This window comes from Dermacentor silvarum, chromosome 11 (genome assembly GCF_013339745.2).
Source record: "Dermacentor silvarum isolate Dsil-2018 chromosome 11, BIME_Dsil_1.4, whole genome shotgun sequence".
Taxonomy (NCBI): domain Eukaryota; kingdom Metazoa; phylum Arthropoda; class Arachnida; order Ixodida; family Ixodidae; genus Dermacentor; species Dermacentor silvarum.
Genome location: NC_051164.1, coordinates 14991778 through 15011919, shown reverse-complemented (window position 1 = coordinate 15011919; position 20142 = coordinate 14991778). Strand labels below are relative to the sequence as shown.

General features: G+C 46.2%; 1 protein-coding gene across 3 annotated transcripts in view; it reads right to left on the bottom strand.

The window, feature by feature from the left end:
- LOC119433924 (transcriptional activator protein Pur-beta-like) overlaps positions 1-20142 on the bottom strand; it is a 186046-nt gene that overhangs the window by 19044 nt on the left and 146860 nt on the right. For all 3 annotated transcript variants that reach the window (XM_037701209.2, XM_049659105.1, XM_037701210.2), the window contains 2 exons: positions 16375-16495; positions 8939-9045 (listed from right to left, as the gene is read on the bottom strand). In XM_037701209.2, the coding sequence (XP_037557137.1) occupies positions 8939-9045; positions 16375-16495 (228 nt within the window). The remainder of the gene's footprint in view (positions 1-8938; positions 9046-16374; positions 16496-20142) is intronic.

Sequence of the window (20142 nt, the reverse complement as noted above, 5' to 3'; positions counted from 1 at the left end):
CTGTTGTTCATCTAAACTCATTGTCTACATAACTTGTGTAATCACGTTTCTACAGATTGATAGGTTATGCATTAAGATTACCTCAGTGCAAGGCCTTCATGTTATCATCTTTAATGGGATATACACTAGCAAAAACTTAGGAAATAATCCTATCTATTCCACATGTCGCCTGCAGCCGTAGAGCTAGGATAGCTCTGCACTTACGCCGTAAGGTCCCTAGACCCCACAATTAGTCTGCCGTGGTCTGCAAGGCGTTTAAGAAATGTGGTATGCTAAGTGCCACAGACGGTACAGGATCCGATATGGGTGGTTGATAGTGAGAGGGAGGCCACAGGCTTTGACAATGACCGATGCCCGCTACGGCGTGTCGCTATTTTGCTTCAATGCTTATCCCACTAACGTCGACCGTCATCCTGAGATGGTTTCTGCTAGAACTGCCTTTTACCAAGTGAGAGTAATCGCCATTACAATCGAAGATGTTGCATTTTTCATTTTTAGTCATGAAAATCAGGTGCATGTTAGAATCGAGTAAATACAGCAACTAAAAGGTCATACAGTCGAACCTCAATATAACGAAGTTGTACTTGCAGCGAGAAACTTCGTTAAATCGCAAATTTAGTTAATTCAATGTTTTAATATTTCAGCATTATAAGCAACTTCACAAATTCCCAGAATATTCCTGGTGGATAGTATCTTGTCAGTAAGCACTTATAAACAAATCGCAAGAAGGTTAGGCCATAATAGCACGGTTATGAGCCCTGCCAGCGCGAGTGGTGCACATTGCGCCAAGAGCAACGCATTGACGTGGCTCACGGCGTCTGCGATTTGCATGTGTTGCATCACGCGGAGCTATAAATGTTGGATGCCATGGCTGACCACGCTTATTGCCCGCAGACAGCGCCCACAAATTGAAAACAAAAGTATAAGAAGATACGAATCTTCGTCCTGAGCAAAAAGAAAACGAAAAGTCACAGCAAGGAGACATCTGCACGAAATAAGGTTCCAGTGACACGCATGCACTTAGGCAAACATCAACAGATCTCACTCGATGATCATGAACTTGCTGTCAAAACGCAAGTGGGCGCTTTGCACCGTGTCTCAGAAACTTGAGATTACGCGACCGCCAACACTAGACGCACGGGAACACAATGCACATCAAGGCACCAAACGTCTAGGCTTGCACTTTGCACTTGCCGCGGAGAGATTACCTCCAAGTTATGGTGCATGGCCCACGCATGGACGTGCGTGCCAGGAGGAGAAGGCAGATACAGGCACACGTTCCTCTAGGAATCGCACCGAACGGTGACCGAAGTTTCAAACACCATAAGTGCCTCGCTCGATTTTTGACAGGCACCCATATTTAGTTAAACATGGTGGCCGTGAAGAAAGTTTGCACCTTTCAGGTTATCCCGCGCACTCTCGCTTTCATTAGCGAGATGGTTTGTCTGCTTTCCGAAAACTGTACAGCCACTATGCTGTGAATAGATCTGCATCAATTCTGTACCAAACCCTAACTTAGGTCGCCAACACCCCACGAAGCAGCACTGGTCAAGCCGAACAGCCAGCGCAGGCGCAGCAACGGGTGGCAGAGCGTAACGGGATGCTTGCCACTCACTGGTTAATTAGGCCTCGAGATTGGAATAGGCTGAGGGTTGAAAAATCAATGTTTGGGTCTGCGGACACAACCAGTCGACAATAACAGCGAGTTTGCCTACCAAATTTGCCTGTGCTCGCAGTAGACGGAACGAGTAAACTTCATTTGCAGACAGAAAGCAACAAGCTGAACTTGCGTGAAACAGCCTGAACTGCCAGCGTCCTGCAGCCAGTCGCACTATGTAGCACTGCAACAACACGAGAACGTAAAACACTCGCGTGGTCTCGACCATCCCAAAACTCTAAATTCGACCGAAGCACAAGTAGCTACTGTACCACAACAACGAACAAAAGACTGCGAAGGAATTTAGTGCTGTTGGCGTTGTAGAGAAGACTGACCACCTTGCATGGTTGCATGATTATAGCTGAATACAGTGATGTGATTGGCCGAGGCCATTTTGGAGCAGCTTCTTGGAGCAACCGACAGTGCGCTTTGGAGCAGAAAAGCGAGCTTTTGGAGCATCTCAATGCTTATTCCAAATGGAAAAATTGCCTTCGAGAGAAGCAAGAGAGCTTATAGAAGGAGGAAGCCCAATTTAACAGGAAACAAGCACATTTTTACCAAGAATCATTTAGCTCAACATAAAGTTGTGCGCTAAAACATGCGAATCCCATGCATGATGCAAAGTAATGAATACGGCGGTGTGATACAAGGGCATCATGGCAACGGAATGACAACTGTATGAAGACTGATGGTGTGACGAAAATTAGATGATGAAGCCGGGATGACGATAATACAACCACTACAGCATCACCATGGTAGTAGACCACAAACCATTCTAATCTAGCTTTCCAGTTTGCAGGAGGCTGGGCGATAAAATGGTGGGAACTGTAGAAGTGCACATGGAGATGGGAATTTGGGGAACTCGACTATGGAAACTCGCTTGCTAAGCTACACCAGCCAAAAAAAGCAAAATGGCAGCAGTGCAAGAAAGAGAAACAAGCTCAGTAGCACGTGCGACGAGTTGCCCCCGTTTAGCAAAATTTTCAGTCGTCGTGTACCCACTTGACGAAACCACAGGAAAGTCACATTGCAAAAAGGCTTTGCTGTATCAGCAGAACGCTTTTCCATAAAGCGTTATTAAGAAAGTTGTGTGCTCTCAACTCCTAAGCACCATTTCAACAATGGTCGGAACCAGCACATTCCAAGCACGTAGTAGCCCGACCCTTGCACCCATGTCTTACTTCCTCCATGTGCACACATGACGAGTGCGTGTAATAAATTATGTCGCTTGTTAAATAAGTCTGCTTTTTAAAGTAGCAGAAAACACCTTTTGGAGCAGCTTTGGAGCACATTATCGAAAATGTAGCAGGATGTAGCAGGATTTGCCTTTTGGAGCAGTTTGGAGCAATTGGAGCAGCAATCACATCACTGCTGAATAACGGCTCTTTGAAAATAAACTGATTGCAGAGATGAAACTTTCCTTTTTGCAAGAACGATTTTCTTTTTTTAGATCTGTCATCTCTTTAAAAATATTTTTGAGATTTCTGAGCATCATTTTTTATTTTAGATTGGTCAAGGTATTATGCAGCTCTCACAACTATTCGAACTATTCCCTTAGAAATAATTCGGCACAAATTACTATTTGCTTCGACCCAAAAAAATGGTATAGTAGAACCCCGCTGATACGTTTTTCACAGGACTGTAAAAAAAAAAAAATGTAAGAGCCGGGAAACGCAAGAGCCGAGAAACAGGACAAATTGAGAAATGGGAGTAGTGTTGAACTGCACACAATATTATTTTAATTATTACGTGCAAAAAAAAGTCGTAGTTTGCCCGAAAGCCAAAGCATCGATTGCGATAGCAAATTAGTAGACAGCTATACCAAGTAAGAATAGTAGTTTATCGTCCGTATGAACTTGTAAACATTCGCTTATTAACTATATTAACAAGCATGGTGTCAGCACACACAGGCAAACGTGAACACTTCACACTCGATGAGTGCAGACACTCGCTGTCAAAACACTGGCGTGAGGAAGTGCGGCAGCTGCAGCGAGCCAAGTGACCTGCGTGCTGTCTACCGCTTCAACGCAAACTGAGCGCCGAGAACACACAGCACGCACAAAACTATGAGCCGCCGACGCACCTACACTGCCTAGACTCTGCCCCCAACGCAGATCACTTTCAAGAGATGGCCCGCGTGACCGCGCAGTACACCGTCGCTGCCAGAGCACAACGCCACCCTCTATCCACCCCCCCGAGCACGATGGAAGGCGGCGCGCTTCCTCCCTGCTTTTCTTTATTGCACGCACGAGATTTAGCCACGGTCATCGGCTCCCATGCTTTCACTCGCACATACAGCATACGGCATGCGGCGACGGCATTATCGCCCGCGGACTTCATACGGAAAATCTATGCTCCAAAACCAATTTTAGGGCCCCAACGCATCTTAGACCCATCTTTAGATAGCAAATACGGATCTCAAAGGCCATGCTTTTGCTGGCGGAAACCGAGAATACATCATAGGTGTTGCCCCTCGCACTTTGAGCGGCCAATCCCATCGTCAAGCCACCAAGCCAAGCGACATGAAAAGCCAACACGGCCGCTCAGGACGGCGTGAGGTGGCTGTTCGCAACGCATGATGCGGGAACGATCCCAGAGTTGCAACGCAACAGCAGGGTTACCAATGCATCGGGTCCTGTGAGAGCTACGCCAGGACCGGCCGAAAACGATGTAAAAGCCAGGAAAACGCAGTACCTGGGAACATAACAGCGGGGTTCTACTGTATTCACACAAGCCTAGTAACAGCCGTTCATCGCCTAAAGGATTAGCAGAGCTTGTACTGGTAGCAATAGGTGCCAGCTATTTGTTGTGTATAGGACAACAGACTTGTATTAATACCAAGAGGTACCAATGCAAGCCAATTGGTACTGGTACTATACCCAGTTTCATACTTAGCAGGAAACTCTGCGGGAGCTACAGAAGTAGTGCAGTTGTAGCAGTTTCACTCCACAGATTCTGTAATAGCATTTTATCTGCAACACTTTCTACATGATAGAAAGTTTTAGAATAGGGGCCCCAAAGGAATAGCGTCGAAGCCACTGCGCATGCGTGAGACGCAAACTGCGTTTGGGTTTTGCATCGGGCATGCTATTTAACTGATTTAGCGGGAACCCCAAAAGCTGCCCCAAAAGCTTTGTGTCAGCAAACATGGCGGCACCCATCGAAGCAGCGGCTCTCACTGAGCACCAAACTGGGCTCGATTCGTGGTAACACGTGAAGTTTGTAAGCTAGGAAAAATGACTGCGGTTATCGCTTTCTCTTAACTAACATGTGTAATGAAGATAGATTCATTAGGCGCCGCTGATTCTGAATTTGATTGTCGATTTCATGGCTCATAGGCCTAACATGAATTAGCTTGACTCGTGAGGGCACGTAAAGTTGGTTACTCAAAATTAAGAGCAACAAATTGCTTGCTGCTAATAGAATAACCTCTAAAATGTTATTAAATGCAAAAACACGAAAGTGAAAGTTACTCGTATCATAAAATGATATAGTTTATTTTAATATTTAGAACAGTTTCTCTTTGACATCGTATGATCAAAGTGCAAGTGCAAGATGCTACTCGCAAACGCAACCTCTTCACTCCTGGATGCCTCAACACTAACACCCGCAAAGCTCTTTGGGGCCCCAAACTTTTGAGGCCCCTATTCTAAAACTCTCTAATAACTGCTACACACATTACAGCTACAATGTGCGTACGAAAGGTTGCATCAAATAACATATTATTTGCACAGCTTTGTGCTTCCAGTGTGCGACCTACTATGCTTTGGTCGCAAGCGCAAGTGGTGTGCTGTGGCCACTAGTCGCAGAAATGTGCGACTCTGTTTGATGGCAAACATTCAAAACTGCGATGCCTTCCTCATAATTTTTACACCAAATTTTGGGACATAAAAGTGTGGGACTTAATGTTACACAGTTTTACATTACACCTTTCTTTCATATGTGATGCACAATTCTTTGTGCACGAAGGCGGGTAGTGAGAGAAGTCACTCTGGTCTTCATAGCACTGCCCGCTACGTGTGAAATAATATGTAGTAGAGTCAGTACTGGTACCGAAAGGTTTCAGCTATGTGTCACGTATAGAACCAATAGGTTTGCACTGGCATGAATAGGGTCAAATAAGTAATGCAATGAAATCTTAGTAATTCAAGATTTCTTCAGTCGAATTAACAGATAATTCAAGCTAATCAGTTGGCCCCAGCAGGGTCACGTGTACAGTGGAATCTTGTTCTTATGATCCTGCATAATACGTTTTTCGGGATAATACGTTTTTTGTTCATTTCCCGGCCTGTGTCAATGTATTTCGGAAAATAAGATTTTTAGATGATAAGTTTTATTTTCCGGTTTCCATGAAGCTCATATCAACGAGGTTCCACTGTATTTGAATAAGGCAAAACTTGCAGAAACTTTAAGTATGAGAACCGTGCAACGGTTATTTCGACGTTAATTCCTCACACTCATGGTCTGCCAATCAAACCTGAGCCAAAGGCCAAAGTCTAATGCATCACTAGCCAACATAGTGATGCATACCATGAAAAAATTTGCCTTTTAGCTTTGTGGAATAGATCAGGGCCACAATTTATATGCGCTGCCTCTCCATGGAGCCTGAGTAAAGTGCCACGTGAGCAGCGTTTTAGCACACCGTCATCACGTACCACGCTTCAGCAATAAGCCAAATAAAATTACAGCAGAACCCAACTTATGATGACTGGCGACAGTATGGGATTACCATTCAAGCAATGTAGTGACATACCGTATCAAGTTGATATAAAAGATGCAGTGTTCATACACTGTCTCCGGTATCAGCCCCCTTTGGCACAGCACTCGCTTGCCAAGGTCACCCATAAGAATGATGACTGTACGACAACAACGCAGTGACAACAATAGAATCACAAAGAAGGAATGTCATTAACGAAACAACAAAGGTGGTATGACGACGGCAGCATGGCAGCATTGTGATCGCAATTCTGAAATGATAACGACAGTATAACGACGGCATGAGGACAATGGGACAGCAACGAGTGCATGACGACAACCAGACGACGAAGCCAGAATGACGATGTTGCGTGCGTGGCCACAATGGCATGGCAATGGACGCATGGCAGCGACTGTCTGATGACAACGCAATGACGGCGACAGCATGACAACGGTAGCATAACCAGGATTGAATGATGGCAGCATGGTTACACTAAAATGATGGAAAAGGAATGATGTTGATGGAAAAAGACAAAGGCAGTATGACGAACACGGCATGACAATTTTACGATGACGTTTCTGAAGTGGTAACGATGGTAAAACGACAGCGTGACAATGACGGCAAGATGACGATGGTAGACAATTGTGGGACGACGATGGCGTGAAGAGAATGGCATGAAGACGACGACATGACGAGAGTGGGATGACAAAGTTAAAATGATGACGATGGAATGACCACGACGGCATCATGACGACATGACAACGAATGTATGATGATGACGCAATGACGATGGCATAACAACGGTATGTGTACGATGAGATGACGACTATGGCATGACCATTGTATCACGAAGACTATGATGATGATGGTGAAGTGACGGCAATAGAATGACCAAGACGGCATCACGACAACAGTATGAGAATGAATGCTTGGCGACTGTATGATGACAATGGTGGCCATGACGACTTGACGATTATGGTATGGCAACGAAGGCACGACAGTGACTTTCTGACATCAACACAATGACAACGATAGCATTACAACGGCAGCATAATCACTTCCTATGATCAGGATGTGCACCGGGCATTGGTAAGCCATGCAGGCTCTGTTACAAGCCTCACTGAATTTGCTGTGACGTTCGTACATAGTGTTCTAGCTGCATAACAAGCCCCTGCAAACGCAAGCGTGGTTCTCCACAACAGTATAGGTAGAAGATATCTTGGCATGTCCCCGTGTTTGCTCCACGAAGGCACTGTTGACTACTACAATGCAAAAGCGGAAACAGGAAGAGGCCTTGACTGCAGGAACTACAATTTTTGTCGATTCTTATGTTGTTACTGATTCCATCAGAGCAAATTAGACAAACAAAGAAGTGTGGCATACTGCAATATCTTATGTACCGATGTTGCAATCCAGCGCTGTCATCTAGCATGGCCGAAGTGGCCTCGCAAGCGCTAGAATACTCGGCCACATGATCGTGTCAGCTTGTCACAGCTACCGCTGCCTGTCGTATTATCCTTAGCTCAAGAAATGCGACTGCTGTCCCTTCAGGCGAATGACGCACAGCTCACGATGGCACTGTAGCACATGACACTAGCCGTGTGTGCGCTGTACACATTCCCTTTAGCTGCACTGAAATGTAACAATTAGTGTGAAATATGAACACTAATTGGTCAGCAAGGCCTGCAGCACGTCCCACGCGGCCCATACGCATCTCCTGTGCTTGGCCGCACGTCTACCCTTCGCGATGGTGGTGGAAACCCAATGTGCACAATGGGTTGTCGGCATTATGCAAGAGGTCTATAATAGCTTTAGCCTTGCTGCAAACAGGTGCATCTGAATGCACATCACATTAGCAGTGTTTTTAGCCTATCACACTTTCAAATGTGCATGAAAAGTGGCATGATCACAGCTGTGTTCATAGCAATGTGGAAATCTTAAACGCATCTAAACGTGTGCATGAATCTCTGCGTCTGAACTGAAATGCGACGGGTTTGTCATTCACACAAGCACGAATGAAAGCACGATTCCAGTGAAGCTCTGCCTATGCAAGTGCATACCACTGCAATGACACAGCAAAAACAATTATGTGCAGTGATTGTGGCTGTACGTGCTGCCATATGCATTAAGAGATCCCAATGCCTATCAGACTCGCATTACCACAGACGAAGGGCAAGAAACTCGGGTGATGTCGGTCACTGATACACGAGTCTGAGAGGGCAGGAAACGGTATGATATTGCATCATACAATCCGTTGTACAATGCATGCTAGTCTGACTTATTGCCTAATCTGTATCAATAACCAATGGTCTACTGGAGCAACAAAATGGGTGCCAAGGCAAGGAAAATACAGCTAACAAAAGCAGAATGGTGTGATGTAATAAGGAAATTTGCGGGCATAACATGGCGTAAGCCGATGCAAAATGGGATAATTTGATACCACTGCAGGGGAGGCCTTTGTCATGCTGCGGAGATTAAATGAGATGATGACGATGTGAGCATTCATTAAGATAACAGAAGAGGCAGTTGCATGGATTTTCATAGAGATGAGCCAGTGTCCTCGGGAGACACCACAGCAAACTCACCTCTGAGATGCGCATGTAGATGCCTCGGGTATTCTGCCCAATGTCGAAATAAAACGTCTTGTTTTCTACACGCATGTGGCGCCCCTCAGGTAGTTCTCCTTTGAAAGCTGCAGGACGAGAGAAAAGACACAAGACACTTCTTTGGCATCAGTGAGTCATTTACCATGCAAAGTGGTTTGACAATAATGAAATTATGACAAACAACGATGACTACGGTACGACGACAACAGCAGCGTGATGACAACAGCATGACAATGACAATTTCTTGACAGACATATAAAGGCTGTTTCACATGGTGCAATATTAGCTAAGTGATACAGCAATTTCTGTCGCTCCGCTGCAACCACCACACACTCCTCGCAAGTGGTTTCCATTTTGGCTGCACTTTTGAAATTGAATCTTAACTGCCAACGTCTATGTTACTGCGTGTTGTTGCACCGGTGCCCTTTTGCACCGCAGCTGTGGACTAAGCAATCCTAAATTTTCAACACTGGAAGCTTTAAGACCATGAAAGATTATACTTATTCTCTTCTAAAATAACAAAATGCAAGCATGTGACTGGTTTCTGTGTTGCTTTCATAGCAACGAGACATGTGTGAATACTCTGTGAGCAAGGGCACTTAATTGGGTGTTGCTCTGTGCCACTGCCAACACAAATGAGCGCTGTAAATGAAAAGTGCTGTGTGATGCGCGTGGCAGCAGTTTTAGAGCGCAGCTGTAAGGCACCCGCTCCTGCAGCAAGTGTCGGAGTCCTACCTCGTAACGGAGAAAACGAGCACAGCGAAAACGAGCACAGCGAAAGATGAGAGCGAATTCGGAGCGCAGCGGGCGATGAAAAAAGCAGCGAAAGCAAAGACAGCACGAGGAGGAGGGTGCAGCAGAACCATGAGGCGGAAAGCGGAGGAAAGTATGGCAAAAGTGTGAGAAGAAAAGCATAGCACCACGCATGAGGGGCTTTGCGGTAATGTCTACGAGATGGCGCCAGAGTAGCGTGCCCTGTATGGAAACAAAGCGCTACATGAGAGGAGGTTGTCTGTGGCGACTGCTGTGAATCGCGCCCACGAGTCACCCAGTATTTTTATCATTTTTATACAGTATTCCAGCTTTTTCAAACACGGGTTTGCATGTGCAATTTCTACAATGCGCGGCCAGATAGCACCAAGCCGCTATCAGAAATTCACCCACTTCAAATCTGGCCGCGCATTGTAGAAATTGCCCATGCAAACCCGTGTTTGAAAAGGCTGGAATACTGTATAAAAATAGAAACCAAATCAACCGCGAGATTGTAGAAGCCTACTACATGCATGCTAACTCAGGCGCATGTGTCAGCCAGATTTCGATTTCTTTGCATGACAAAGAAACTAAATTTTTGGATGTTAAGATAGGCTGAGAACCTGTCACCACTTGTACGCGTCACATGTTCATATTTTGTGTATATATATTTACTTGTTTGAAAATAATAAATCAGTTGCCAGTCAGCGCTCGTATCGTCTCTTCCTCTGTCCTTCGTCCGGGTAGCGCTGCCCACCTCTAAGAAACTGGTCTAGAAATTTGCTTGCCGCTTTCCACAATCGGCCTGCATCGTAATAAAACACTGCCCCTAGCTTCGTTGCACTTTTTGACAGTGCAAATCGACCGATAACTTGCCGAAAACACAAAATATCCGAGCGTCACCAGCGGCTGGTCAGGCTGTCAACATGGCAGGTCAACACAAGCTGGTGTTTCCCCGGTGATTTTCTCGAGTCGGTCATGCTCGATTAAGCCATCCCACTTTAGACAAACAGTCTAAGTGCGTGGTAGGGTCACTGAATTTGTTCCTAGACATTTGTCAATGGCACGGACACGACGGTGCGCGAACACCGAAACTCCAACCGTAGAATTATCACAGTGTTGTCGACAACGGTGCACCGAAAAACTCTCGTTTTGCAAACTTCACGGCTGCACACCTCGAGAAAAAATTGCCCAGTGATCACGTAAAGCCCCCACTGCAAGACCATTCAGTTTTCATAATCGCGCTGCATACCCACACTGGGCAGCTAATCGTTTTTTGAGCACAACAAACACAACCTCAGACTCGGAGCTACTGCATTTGCGGCGCTTTCCAGCGCGATACTCTCATAGTCTTTCGCGACCTCCGCATCCCCCCTATAAAAGCGGCCACTGCTTTCTCCTCCTCATTCGTTCTCCAGTCTGCAAGCCGTTTGGACGCCAGTCACTCCTCTCACTCGCCTTCATGTCAACTCCTCGCTGCTGCCAGTTTCAACGTCGCTGCTCCTCCAAAGCTGCCCTCTTCCGGCCTGCCCTCCCAAGCACAATCTTCCACCAACGGGTGCCCTTCCGAGGTTCCCAATTCTTGGTCCCCACGACTCCGATCGCCTTTCTTCCGCTACACATGAAGCCGATGCAAAGCCCGCCATTGCAACTGTCGCCATCACCAGCGCGCACTGACAAGGAAAGCGAGATGCCCTGATGACATTTTGAATCTTCTGCCTTCTGCGTCGCCCGCCGCGTTCCGTCACTTTGCCGCCAAAGGCACGTGTGCTTGGATCCGTGTGGCAGGCCACGTGATTGTGCATTATTCGGAGTGCTTCGTTAGGCGTGCCTCGCGTGTGCATTGGTGTCTGCAGTGATAAATGCTGATAAAAGAAGTGGGGAAAAGGCGGCCGGCAAAAAACTGACATCGCTAAGTAATTTGGCATACTGCCGTGTACTTTATCAACTGCATTGAAAAACAAGGAAGCTGTGCTGGATGGCGTTTAAATGAGCTTCTCGGCGAAGAGAAAGACGAATCGCAATTTGAAATACCCCGAAGTGGAAGGTGCACTTCTACAGTTGGCTGAAGAACTCCAGGAGTGCAAATCTCCCCGTACATGGACCTGCACTTACTGCAAAAGCCAAAGCTCTCGCTCTGCAAATGAGCCATAAAGATTTGAAGTGCAGCAATGGCTGGCTTGAGCAGTTCAAGAAACGACACAGCATGACCTCGAAGTTGATCGGTGGCGAAAGCGCAGCCGTGCCCCGTGACACTGTAGACGTATGGCACCAACATCAGCTCCAAGCTCTACTTGAAGAGTATGAAGACAAAGACATCTACAACCAGGGGCTCCGGAACCACAAGGGGGGGGGGGGGGGGGGCAGTGGAGGCAGTCGCCCCCACAGGTTCTAAATCAGTGGGGGCATGCCCCCACACTCAAAGCTTTTCTGTGAATGTGGGGGCACATTTGAACCGCACATTAAGTAAATCACGCTTTTTGAGTTTTATTAATAAAGTCTTCTTTTATGAAACGCACTTAAATATAGTAATTATATATATTGTTACGATGCAGAAGTCACATTTAAAGATATATTTACACTATTTACAAGAAACAATGATACATAAACAAGATGGCTGTCGGGACCAAGTCCACCTCAACACGTCAAATCGTCTTCTTCGGACTGGCGCTACTCTTGGTTGCGCCGTAACATAACCCCCGCTTGCAAAGGCACTGTCTCGGTGCTAACTATAAGGGAGGTGAAATCGCGGCAAAGTAAGGTTTCAGCAGGGACACATGCACAACGTCAGTGGGGACATGCGAGTCCAGTGGAGCGATCTCGTAGTTCACATCGCCAAGCTGATGCAATATGGTGTAGGGCCCTGTGTAGCGCGGCAGCAGCTTTTCAGACAAGCCGACAAGGCTACATGGTGTCCATAGGAGCACAACAGAGCCGGGAGGAAACAAAGCAGAGAAAATGCAGTAATACCGGATTTTCTGCACGACCTGAGACTCAGTGAGCCGGCGCCCGGCAATCTAGCGTGCCGTGCGAGTCCGGGCAAGAACGTCTTGAACATATTCAATGGGAGTGTTCGTCGAGTAAGGAAGCAGTGTTTCATAGGGCAAAGTAGGGTGGCGGCCAAACAGAACGTAAAATGGTTAAAAAATCCAGTGGTCTCGTGACGGGCCGAATTATAGGCGAAGTTCACGAAGGGTAACGTGCGGTCCCAATCACTGTGGTCTTCAGAAACGTACATAGACAGCATTTCTGTCAATGTGCGATTGAGCTGCTCCGCGAGTCCGTGTTTCTGCGGGTGGTAGGCCTTGGAAAGCTTGTGCTCGGCACAACAAGAGCGAAGTAGGTCTTCAACAAAGCGGGACAAGAAGGTGCGGCCGCGATCAGTGAGGAGCTGCCGGGGTGCGCCGTGATGGAGGATGACGTCACGTAAAAGGAAATCCGCCACCTCAGCTGCACAGATTGTGCGCAAAGCTCGCGTGATCGCATACTGGGTCGCGTAACCAGTCGCAACAACGACCCACTTATTGCGAGATGTCGACGTCGGAAATGGGCCGGCAAGATTGAGACCGACGCGAAACATGGTTCGGAGGGCACATCGATGGGGTGAAGGTGTTGAGCGGTCAGCACAGCAGGTTTTTTGCGGCGCTGACAGAGCGCACAAGCTGCAACGTAGCGGTGCGCAGAGCGGTACAGGCCTGGCCAGTAGAAGCGGCGCCATGCGCGGTCGTAGGTACGCGAGACGTCGATGTGGCCTGCAGTAGGGGCATCATGCAACTGCTCAAGAACTGAGGTCCGGAGATGGCGTGGTACAACGGGTAAAAAATTCTGGTCGTTCAGGGCGTAAGCTGCGGCGGTAGAGAATGTCGTCGCGGAGCACAAACATGCACAGCGTGAGCTCCAAATGTCCAGGGTTGAGATGATCGATAAAAACACATAAGCAGTCATCACACCATTGTTCAGTGTGGATGTCGAGCAGATCAGAAATTACCAGGACGCAAGAGTCGGTGTCATGCGCATCATCTTCAGGACGGTCGACAGGATGACGGGAGAGGCAATCGGCCTGGCTTGTACAAAACAGCAAATGAATATTCCTGAAGCCGTAGTGCCCATCTGCCCAATCGTCCAGTGGGGTCTTTCAGTGACGAGAGCCAGCACAAGGAGTGGTGATCGGTAACCACAAAAAATGTGCAGCCATACAAGTAGGGGCGGAATTTGGTTACCGCCCAAACTAACGCCACGCACTCCCATCAATAATTGAAATATTCCTCTCGGCGGGTGACAGGAGGCGTATGCAATTACACCCTCTGCGTTACACTGCCATTGAATGACTACAGCCCAAATTCCATGGCATCCGTGTAAATTTCAGTGGCGGCAGATGGATCATAATGAGCCAGCAGTGGGGACGCCATTAGCAAGCACACGAGGGCAGAGAAGGCTTTGGTTTGAGCAAGGCCCCATGTGAAAATAACGTCCTTCTGAAGTCGGTGAGTGGGTGGGCGGTTTCGGCGAAATTCTTGACTTCTTTTATAATTATAATAAATAAATAAGTAAATAACAAAGAATCACGTCCACACTGGGATTCGCACTGAAAATTACCTCACTTCACTTTTCGAAGTTGCTAAACTGCAGCACTGCACTACAGCACTGTGCACATAGTTCCTTAGGTCATCACTGCTTGGTGTGGTGTAGGGATGCGGGACTCTCACGTGCCCACGGATATTGTTTTCCCCGCATGGCTCCAGTCTCCTGCAATCCAACTTCCCCACGTGGCTTTATGGCGGTGGCAGTCAGTGTGGTAGCAGCATATTAAGAGAGATGGCGCAAGTGTTGCGCTGCTAACGCCACCTAACGGTGGGGTTACTCGGGCCCCCGGGGAGCAGGGTCCTCCTCTCTGGCTTGGGATCGGCGAGCGGCGCGGACATTTCACGGGTGCACAGACACGCTCCCTGCGAAACCATCTCGCAAGGCTTGGGAGCGGGGCACCAGAACGGGCGAACACGGTCGTTCGAACGCACCACCGTTCGCGTGACCGTAGATCTGCTCGCGGTGAGTCGGACTTCTTCGATTTGTCGACCGCCCATTGGAATGTTCTATGGGCAGTCATTTGGCTAGCAGGCCTTGGTGTATGAAAGGCGCAATAAATGCCCTTTGATTGTCTGCACTGCTGGGTTGTCGTTCCTTTGATCCAAGAGCACATTTGGAGACTCTGCAGTGGCAAGAGTGCTCCCCTAGCCGTAGCCATAGCCAATGTGTGCCCTAATGCAGAGCTATCCACACTTATGAGAAGCACTTCCTTATGAAGTGGATGTAGTCTCCAAACAAACCGGTGGCCCTTATTGGACCCAATGCCAATGCGGCTCCCTCCTCAGGAGTTCAAGCACCACAGCACTGTGCCACTTGTCATTCAGTGTTCAACCCTTGAAGGAGCAGCTATGCAGACAAAGAAAGCTTCAGGCCAAAGAACATTCTCACGGGCTTTAGGCGGGACTCTAACCTAGTGTTGAGGCCATCCTCCAGGTCTTACATGATTTTTAAGTGAAGCTTTGTTTATGGTGTCGGCTGGGTTTTGATGCTGTAGTGGTTGCACTGTGGAGAGGGTGAATGTGGAAAGGAGGTGCATGCGAGTAGAGTTACTCCACAAGCTCCTGTAGGAAACCAAAGTTGCACGCCTGTTTTCCACGTGCAGCTCCTGCCACGATTCGCCAAGCTCTCTCACGTGGAACTCCAAAGTTCAGCAGAGAAGACAACTCAACAGTTGCACTGCCCATGTTCCGTTGGTTTCCAGAGCTGCTAAAAAACCCATTAAATTATAGGCTTTTCCAGGCCAAAACCACAATGCAATTATGACCCCCACCGTAGTGGGGGACTCCAGATGAATTGTGACCACTTGGGGTTCTTTAACGTGCACCTAAGCAAACGAGCGTTTCTGCATTTCACCCTCATTGAAATACAGCCACCATAGCCGGGATCAACCCTGTGACCTCGAGCTCAGCAGCACAATGCCATAGACACTGGGCAACCACAGCGGGTGGTTTCAGCAATCGTGCGGACACCAATGCCTAAAATACTGTTCATCGTATTCACTTATGCTTAATGGCCTTTTGTTGGAGTTCACAGTATTTTAGTGACACAATTGTCGTCAGTGCTGTGCAAAACTAGCACTGCGCCAGTTAGTTGCACCGCTATTCCGACATGCTCGAGTATTCGGACAGCTCTGCGGCACCGCAGCTAGCCCCATGGTCTTGATGCTTAAGGACGACAGAAATTTCGGACACCTTATAGTGTGCCGTGCGATAATTCTAACTCCAACTGCATGACTGTGTGCTAATCTGTCTGCCAAGTCAAGCAAAAATAGCGATATTTTCGTTTGGTACATCTCCAGCAAGGTCGTCGGCCATGTCGCCGGTGTCCTTGAAACCGAAACTAGCAAAGCTGTTCTAATGTGTTCCTGCTACTCACCCTTGTCCATCTTGCCTACTAAATGTGTCAGCGGGCAAAACCGAAAGCCTCCCAGGGGCCATGTTTGTAAGTAGTGAAAGTGTGCATCGCGAATACGAAACTACATCTGCACTACATGGTTGCCAACTGGCTGTACAGATATAGGTATACTGAATGTGGAGCACTACAACAGGCACTGGAATCACAGGAGCCGAGAAGGGACTCACCTCCATCATCTGTGCCAAACTCTTCTAGTAAATCTGTGAGCGCGTCACGGAACTCGATCATACCCTGTGCGGGAATGGCAATCTGGGACCTAGGACCACCTCGTGCTATCGTCTGGGACACCTGCACGTCACAACATGGGAAATTGCACAATAAGTAACCACCAAAAAAACACCAACAGTTTTGGTCATTTACTAACAAAATTAAAACCCTCGGTTACCACGAGCTTTCTCGCTCATTACATGGTAAATAAGTTGCGTGTAATAGTACAGGTGACAATGGGCTTATGGATATAGATATACCAATTTTTGTTGACAAATCATATCAATATATACAGTGACTGTAATATAGAGGAGTAGCCCCAGTCAAAAAAAAGCAATTGACTCCAATTGGGACACTTCCAATTGGTACGAATTGGAAATTTCCAATCGTAGATTAGTACATAACTGGACCAATTGCATGTACCCAATGGGTGTCAATTGATTTGGAACCAATCGGTTGGAATGGCCAATTGCACCAGTGAGCAATACGCATGTATACCCCACAAAGCAAACCTAAATAGGATTCCAGCTGTCAGAAATAGGTACTGCATGCATATACGTATAGCTATAACTCATTCCAGTTTCCTTGAATTAGTTCATAAACTGAAAATATGATTTCCCAGTTGGTTACATTCTAGCTAGTTTATTCCTATTGGTAGTCCAATTAGACTCAGTTGGGAATGTAAGGTGGGCCTAGCTGGTTCAAACTGGCAAGTCCAACTGGACTCAATTGGTTCCATCCCTGACTCAATCGTAACCAATTGGAGGTAAGGATTGCCCAATGGGCCCAGTTGATACCAAATGGCAAGTCCAATCGGACTTAATTGGTTCCACTTTGACTCAATCGTAACCATTTGGAACTAGGGATTTTCCAATCCGTTCTAAATGGGTCCAGTTCATTTCAATTGGCAGCTCCAATTGGTTTCTCCTCTGATCCAATCGTAACCGATTGGAAGTAAGCATTTTCCAATTGGTTCCTATTGGTCCCAGTTTATTGTCATTGGAAAAGCTAATTGGAGTCAATTGTTGTTGTTTTTTTTTTACTGGGTCTCCCGAAGTAAAAACTGCAAGTAGGACCTCTAACGAACAAATATTAGTAAATACAAATTAATGCCAGCTTGTGAAGTTATCCCGCAGTTATGTATGCCACCATGAACTGTCCTTTTCTCTGGGCATTATTATTTCTTTCCTTTTTTCCCAATTGTTCAAATTTTGTTGTTTGTTTGATGTGCTCACACTATGTGTGTAATTTTGCTGCTCTTACGCGCGAGTGATGCGCCACTTTTTACGTTACCACGAACTGTACTTTTTTCCTTTCCTGCCAATCCGTTGTATTGCTTTCCCATCTTTATTTGTAACACTGTTTTGCGAGCACTTTATTATTGTAAACATTTTTTAACTCTAATGTATCGGTTTTATGCTGTCATTTGTTTCGACGACGACGCCCCCCCCCCCCCCCCCTACTCAATGCTCTCCTTGGGGCCTGTAAGGTACTTGGAAATAAATAAACAATACTGAAATGACAACGAAATATGCAAGGAGCAAATGTATCACGAGAAACTTATTACAAGTGATTAACAGGATGAGACAGACAAAACAATATTCGTACAAAAGTTTAGCAGGCAACTGATACATTAATGCTGTAAAAATTGTATCGTCATGAAAATCAGTGAAATATACAGCATAGCGATAAACATCATCATCAGCCTATATTTATGTCCACTGCAGGATGAAGGCCTCTCCCTGTGATCTCCAATTACCCCTGTCTTGCGCCAGCTGATTCCAACTTGCTCCTGCAAATTTCCTAACTTCATGTGTTCAAACAATGAACATAAATTGTAGAATTCAAAATGTACACTGTACAGTTACAGTACCGTGCTGTACACTGCATGCATGGCAGCTGTACAGATATCGTGATGATGCCCTTCTTTACGCAGTGAAAAAAAAAAAAAAAAAACGTCAGGTAAGCAAGGCATGAAAAGGGGGGAGGAGCTGGAAGTTCATGGGCAAGCCCATCATGACAGACAGAATGGCAGCAGTGGGACAATTGGCAAATTACTTTTTATTATTATCGGTTTTTCATTTCTTGCACTGTTCTGTTTGTGAATACGCAATTCCTTCCTTCATCCAAGTCACATAATGTTCCCAGCTGAAACCTGTTTCACTGAGACAGCCCAGTGTCTTACACACTCGCTCGACGCATGTGCGAGTTAGGTATAAACATGTATTTTCTCGCAATAAAGCATTCTCAGTATTCTTGTTATTAGTACCGAACACTCTGATGAATGTGAAAGACAATGTGAGAGACTATTCCGGAGTAGTTTATACAGTCCACTTCCGTTAATTTGATCTTAACAGGGCCAATCAAATTGATCTAATTATTCAGCGAGTCAAATTAAACAAGATGCAGAAAAAATGCTGAAACACATGGCAATATATATTTGCCATATTTGGCAACATTTGCCCAAGTCTAACATGCCCTCGAATCAAACGCACACCCACTATCTTTTGTCAAAATTTGGCAATACAAAAATATGAAACCAGCAAACTTTACCTTGACAGAATAGATACTTATTTACAAATAATGTTTATCATCATCACTGTCAGATAGCATTTATTCCAGCCTACAAGCCACAGCACATTCTCCGTGCAGTCCACTGTGCGTTTGACATTTTGCATTCCTCAAATGAATCCATAACAATTGCAAATGCGATAGTGGTAACATAAATCCTTCACTAGTTCATCCTGCAACAAATTCAATTCTCTGAAACACCAAGGAAATGTGACACAACTTTTGACGCTAGCTTAGCGTGTAAAAGAATTTATCTTTTGAATGAGCTTTTGTAATCGAAGACTGAAAGTGGTGCATTGTCGTTTGATCTTACGCAAAATTTATGTATTACTGTCGCCATCTTGAGATGGAAATGGCCATGACACAGGCTAACTAGCTCTGGCGGTGGGCTGTTGCGAATGCCACAAATGCAGTTTTGGAAAATTGCCACACTGGCAATTTTCAGACCAACTTTCTTGGGAAAGAGAAGAAAAGGCATGTATTATGATCAGGTAAATGCTGTAATCATTCATTGTGAGACACCATTCGTGTTTGAAAAACTTCCTAGATTCCTAGGGCACGTCGAAAGCAGACATTTTCAGCGGGGGACGACGTGTTCGGCGTATTAACTGTGCCCTAAGCTCCATAAAGACATAATCTGCCGTTGAAGGGTTCACTATTGAGGTCACCATTGGGGTCAGGTGTGTGAGTACTGACCAGTCAAGTTTGAATTATCCAGCAAAGGCTAATTTCACAATTGAAATAACGAAAGTTTGGGCTCTTCGAAATGTATGGGTGCTGGCCAGGTCCTTTGGTTGGGATCGAATTAACCAAAGCCTACTGTAGACAGTTTTAGTATGGTGTTTCAGCTGTCTGCAAAGCTGCACAATCAATGGTTGTGGCCACGCTATAAGTATGTCCTCGACGAGACTTCTAGTACAGCATTCCGCACAGCAAACATGTGGCCAACACCAAATGCTGTGGTGCCCATTTAGTATACAAAAATCAATCAAAACACTTTGTAGAAATGATGGCGTCTTTTGTTAGGCCTGGCAGTGTCAGAAAACTGGCTGATCTCAATAATGATGACAAAGCCTCACGAATTACTTGGTCCTCAATCAGGGACGATGAAAAAGCTGATGTCACTATTCATGTTTTGCTGGGAAGTTGAAGAGCAA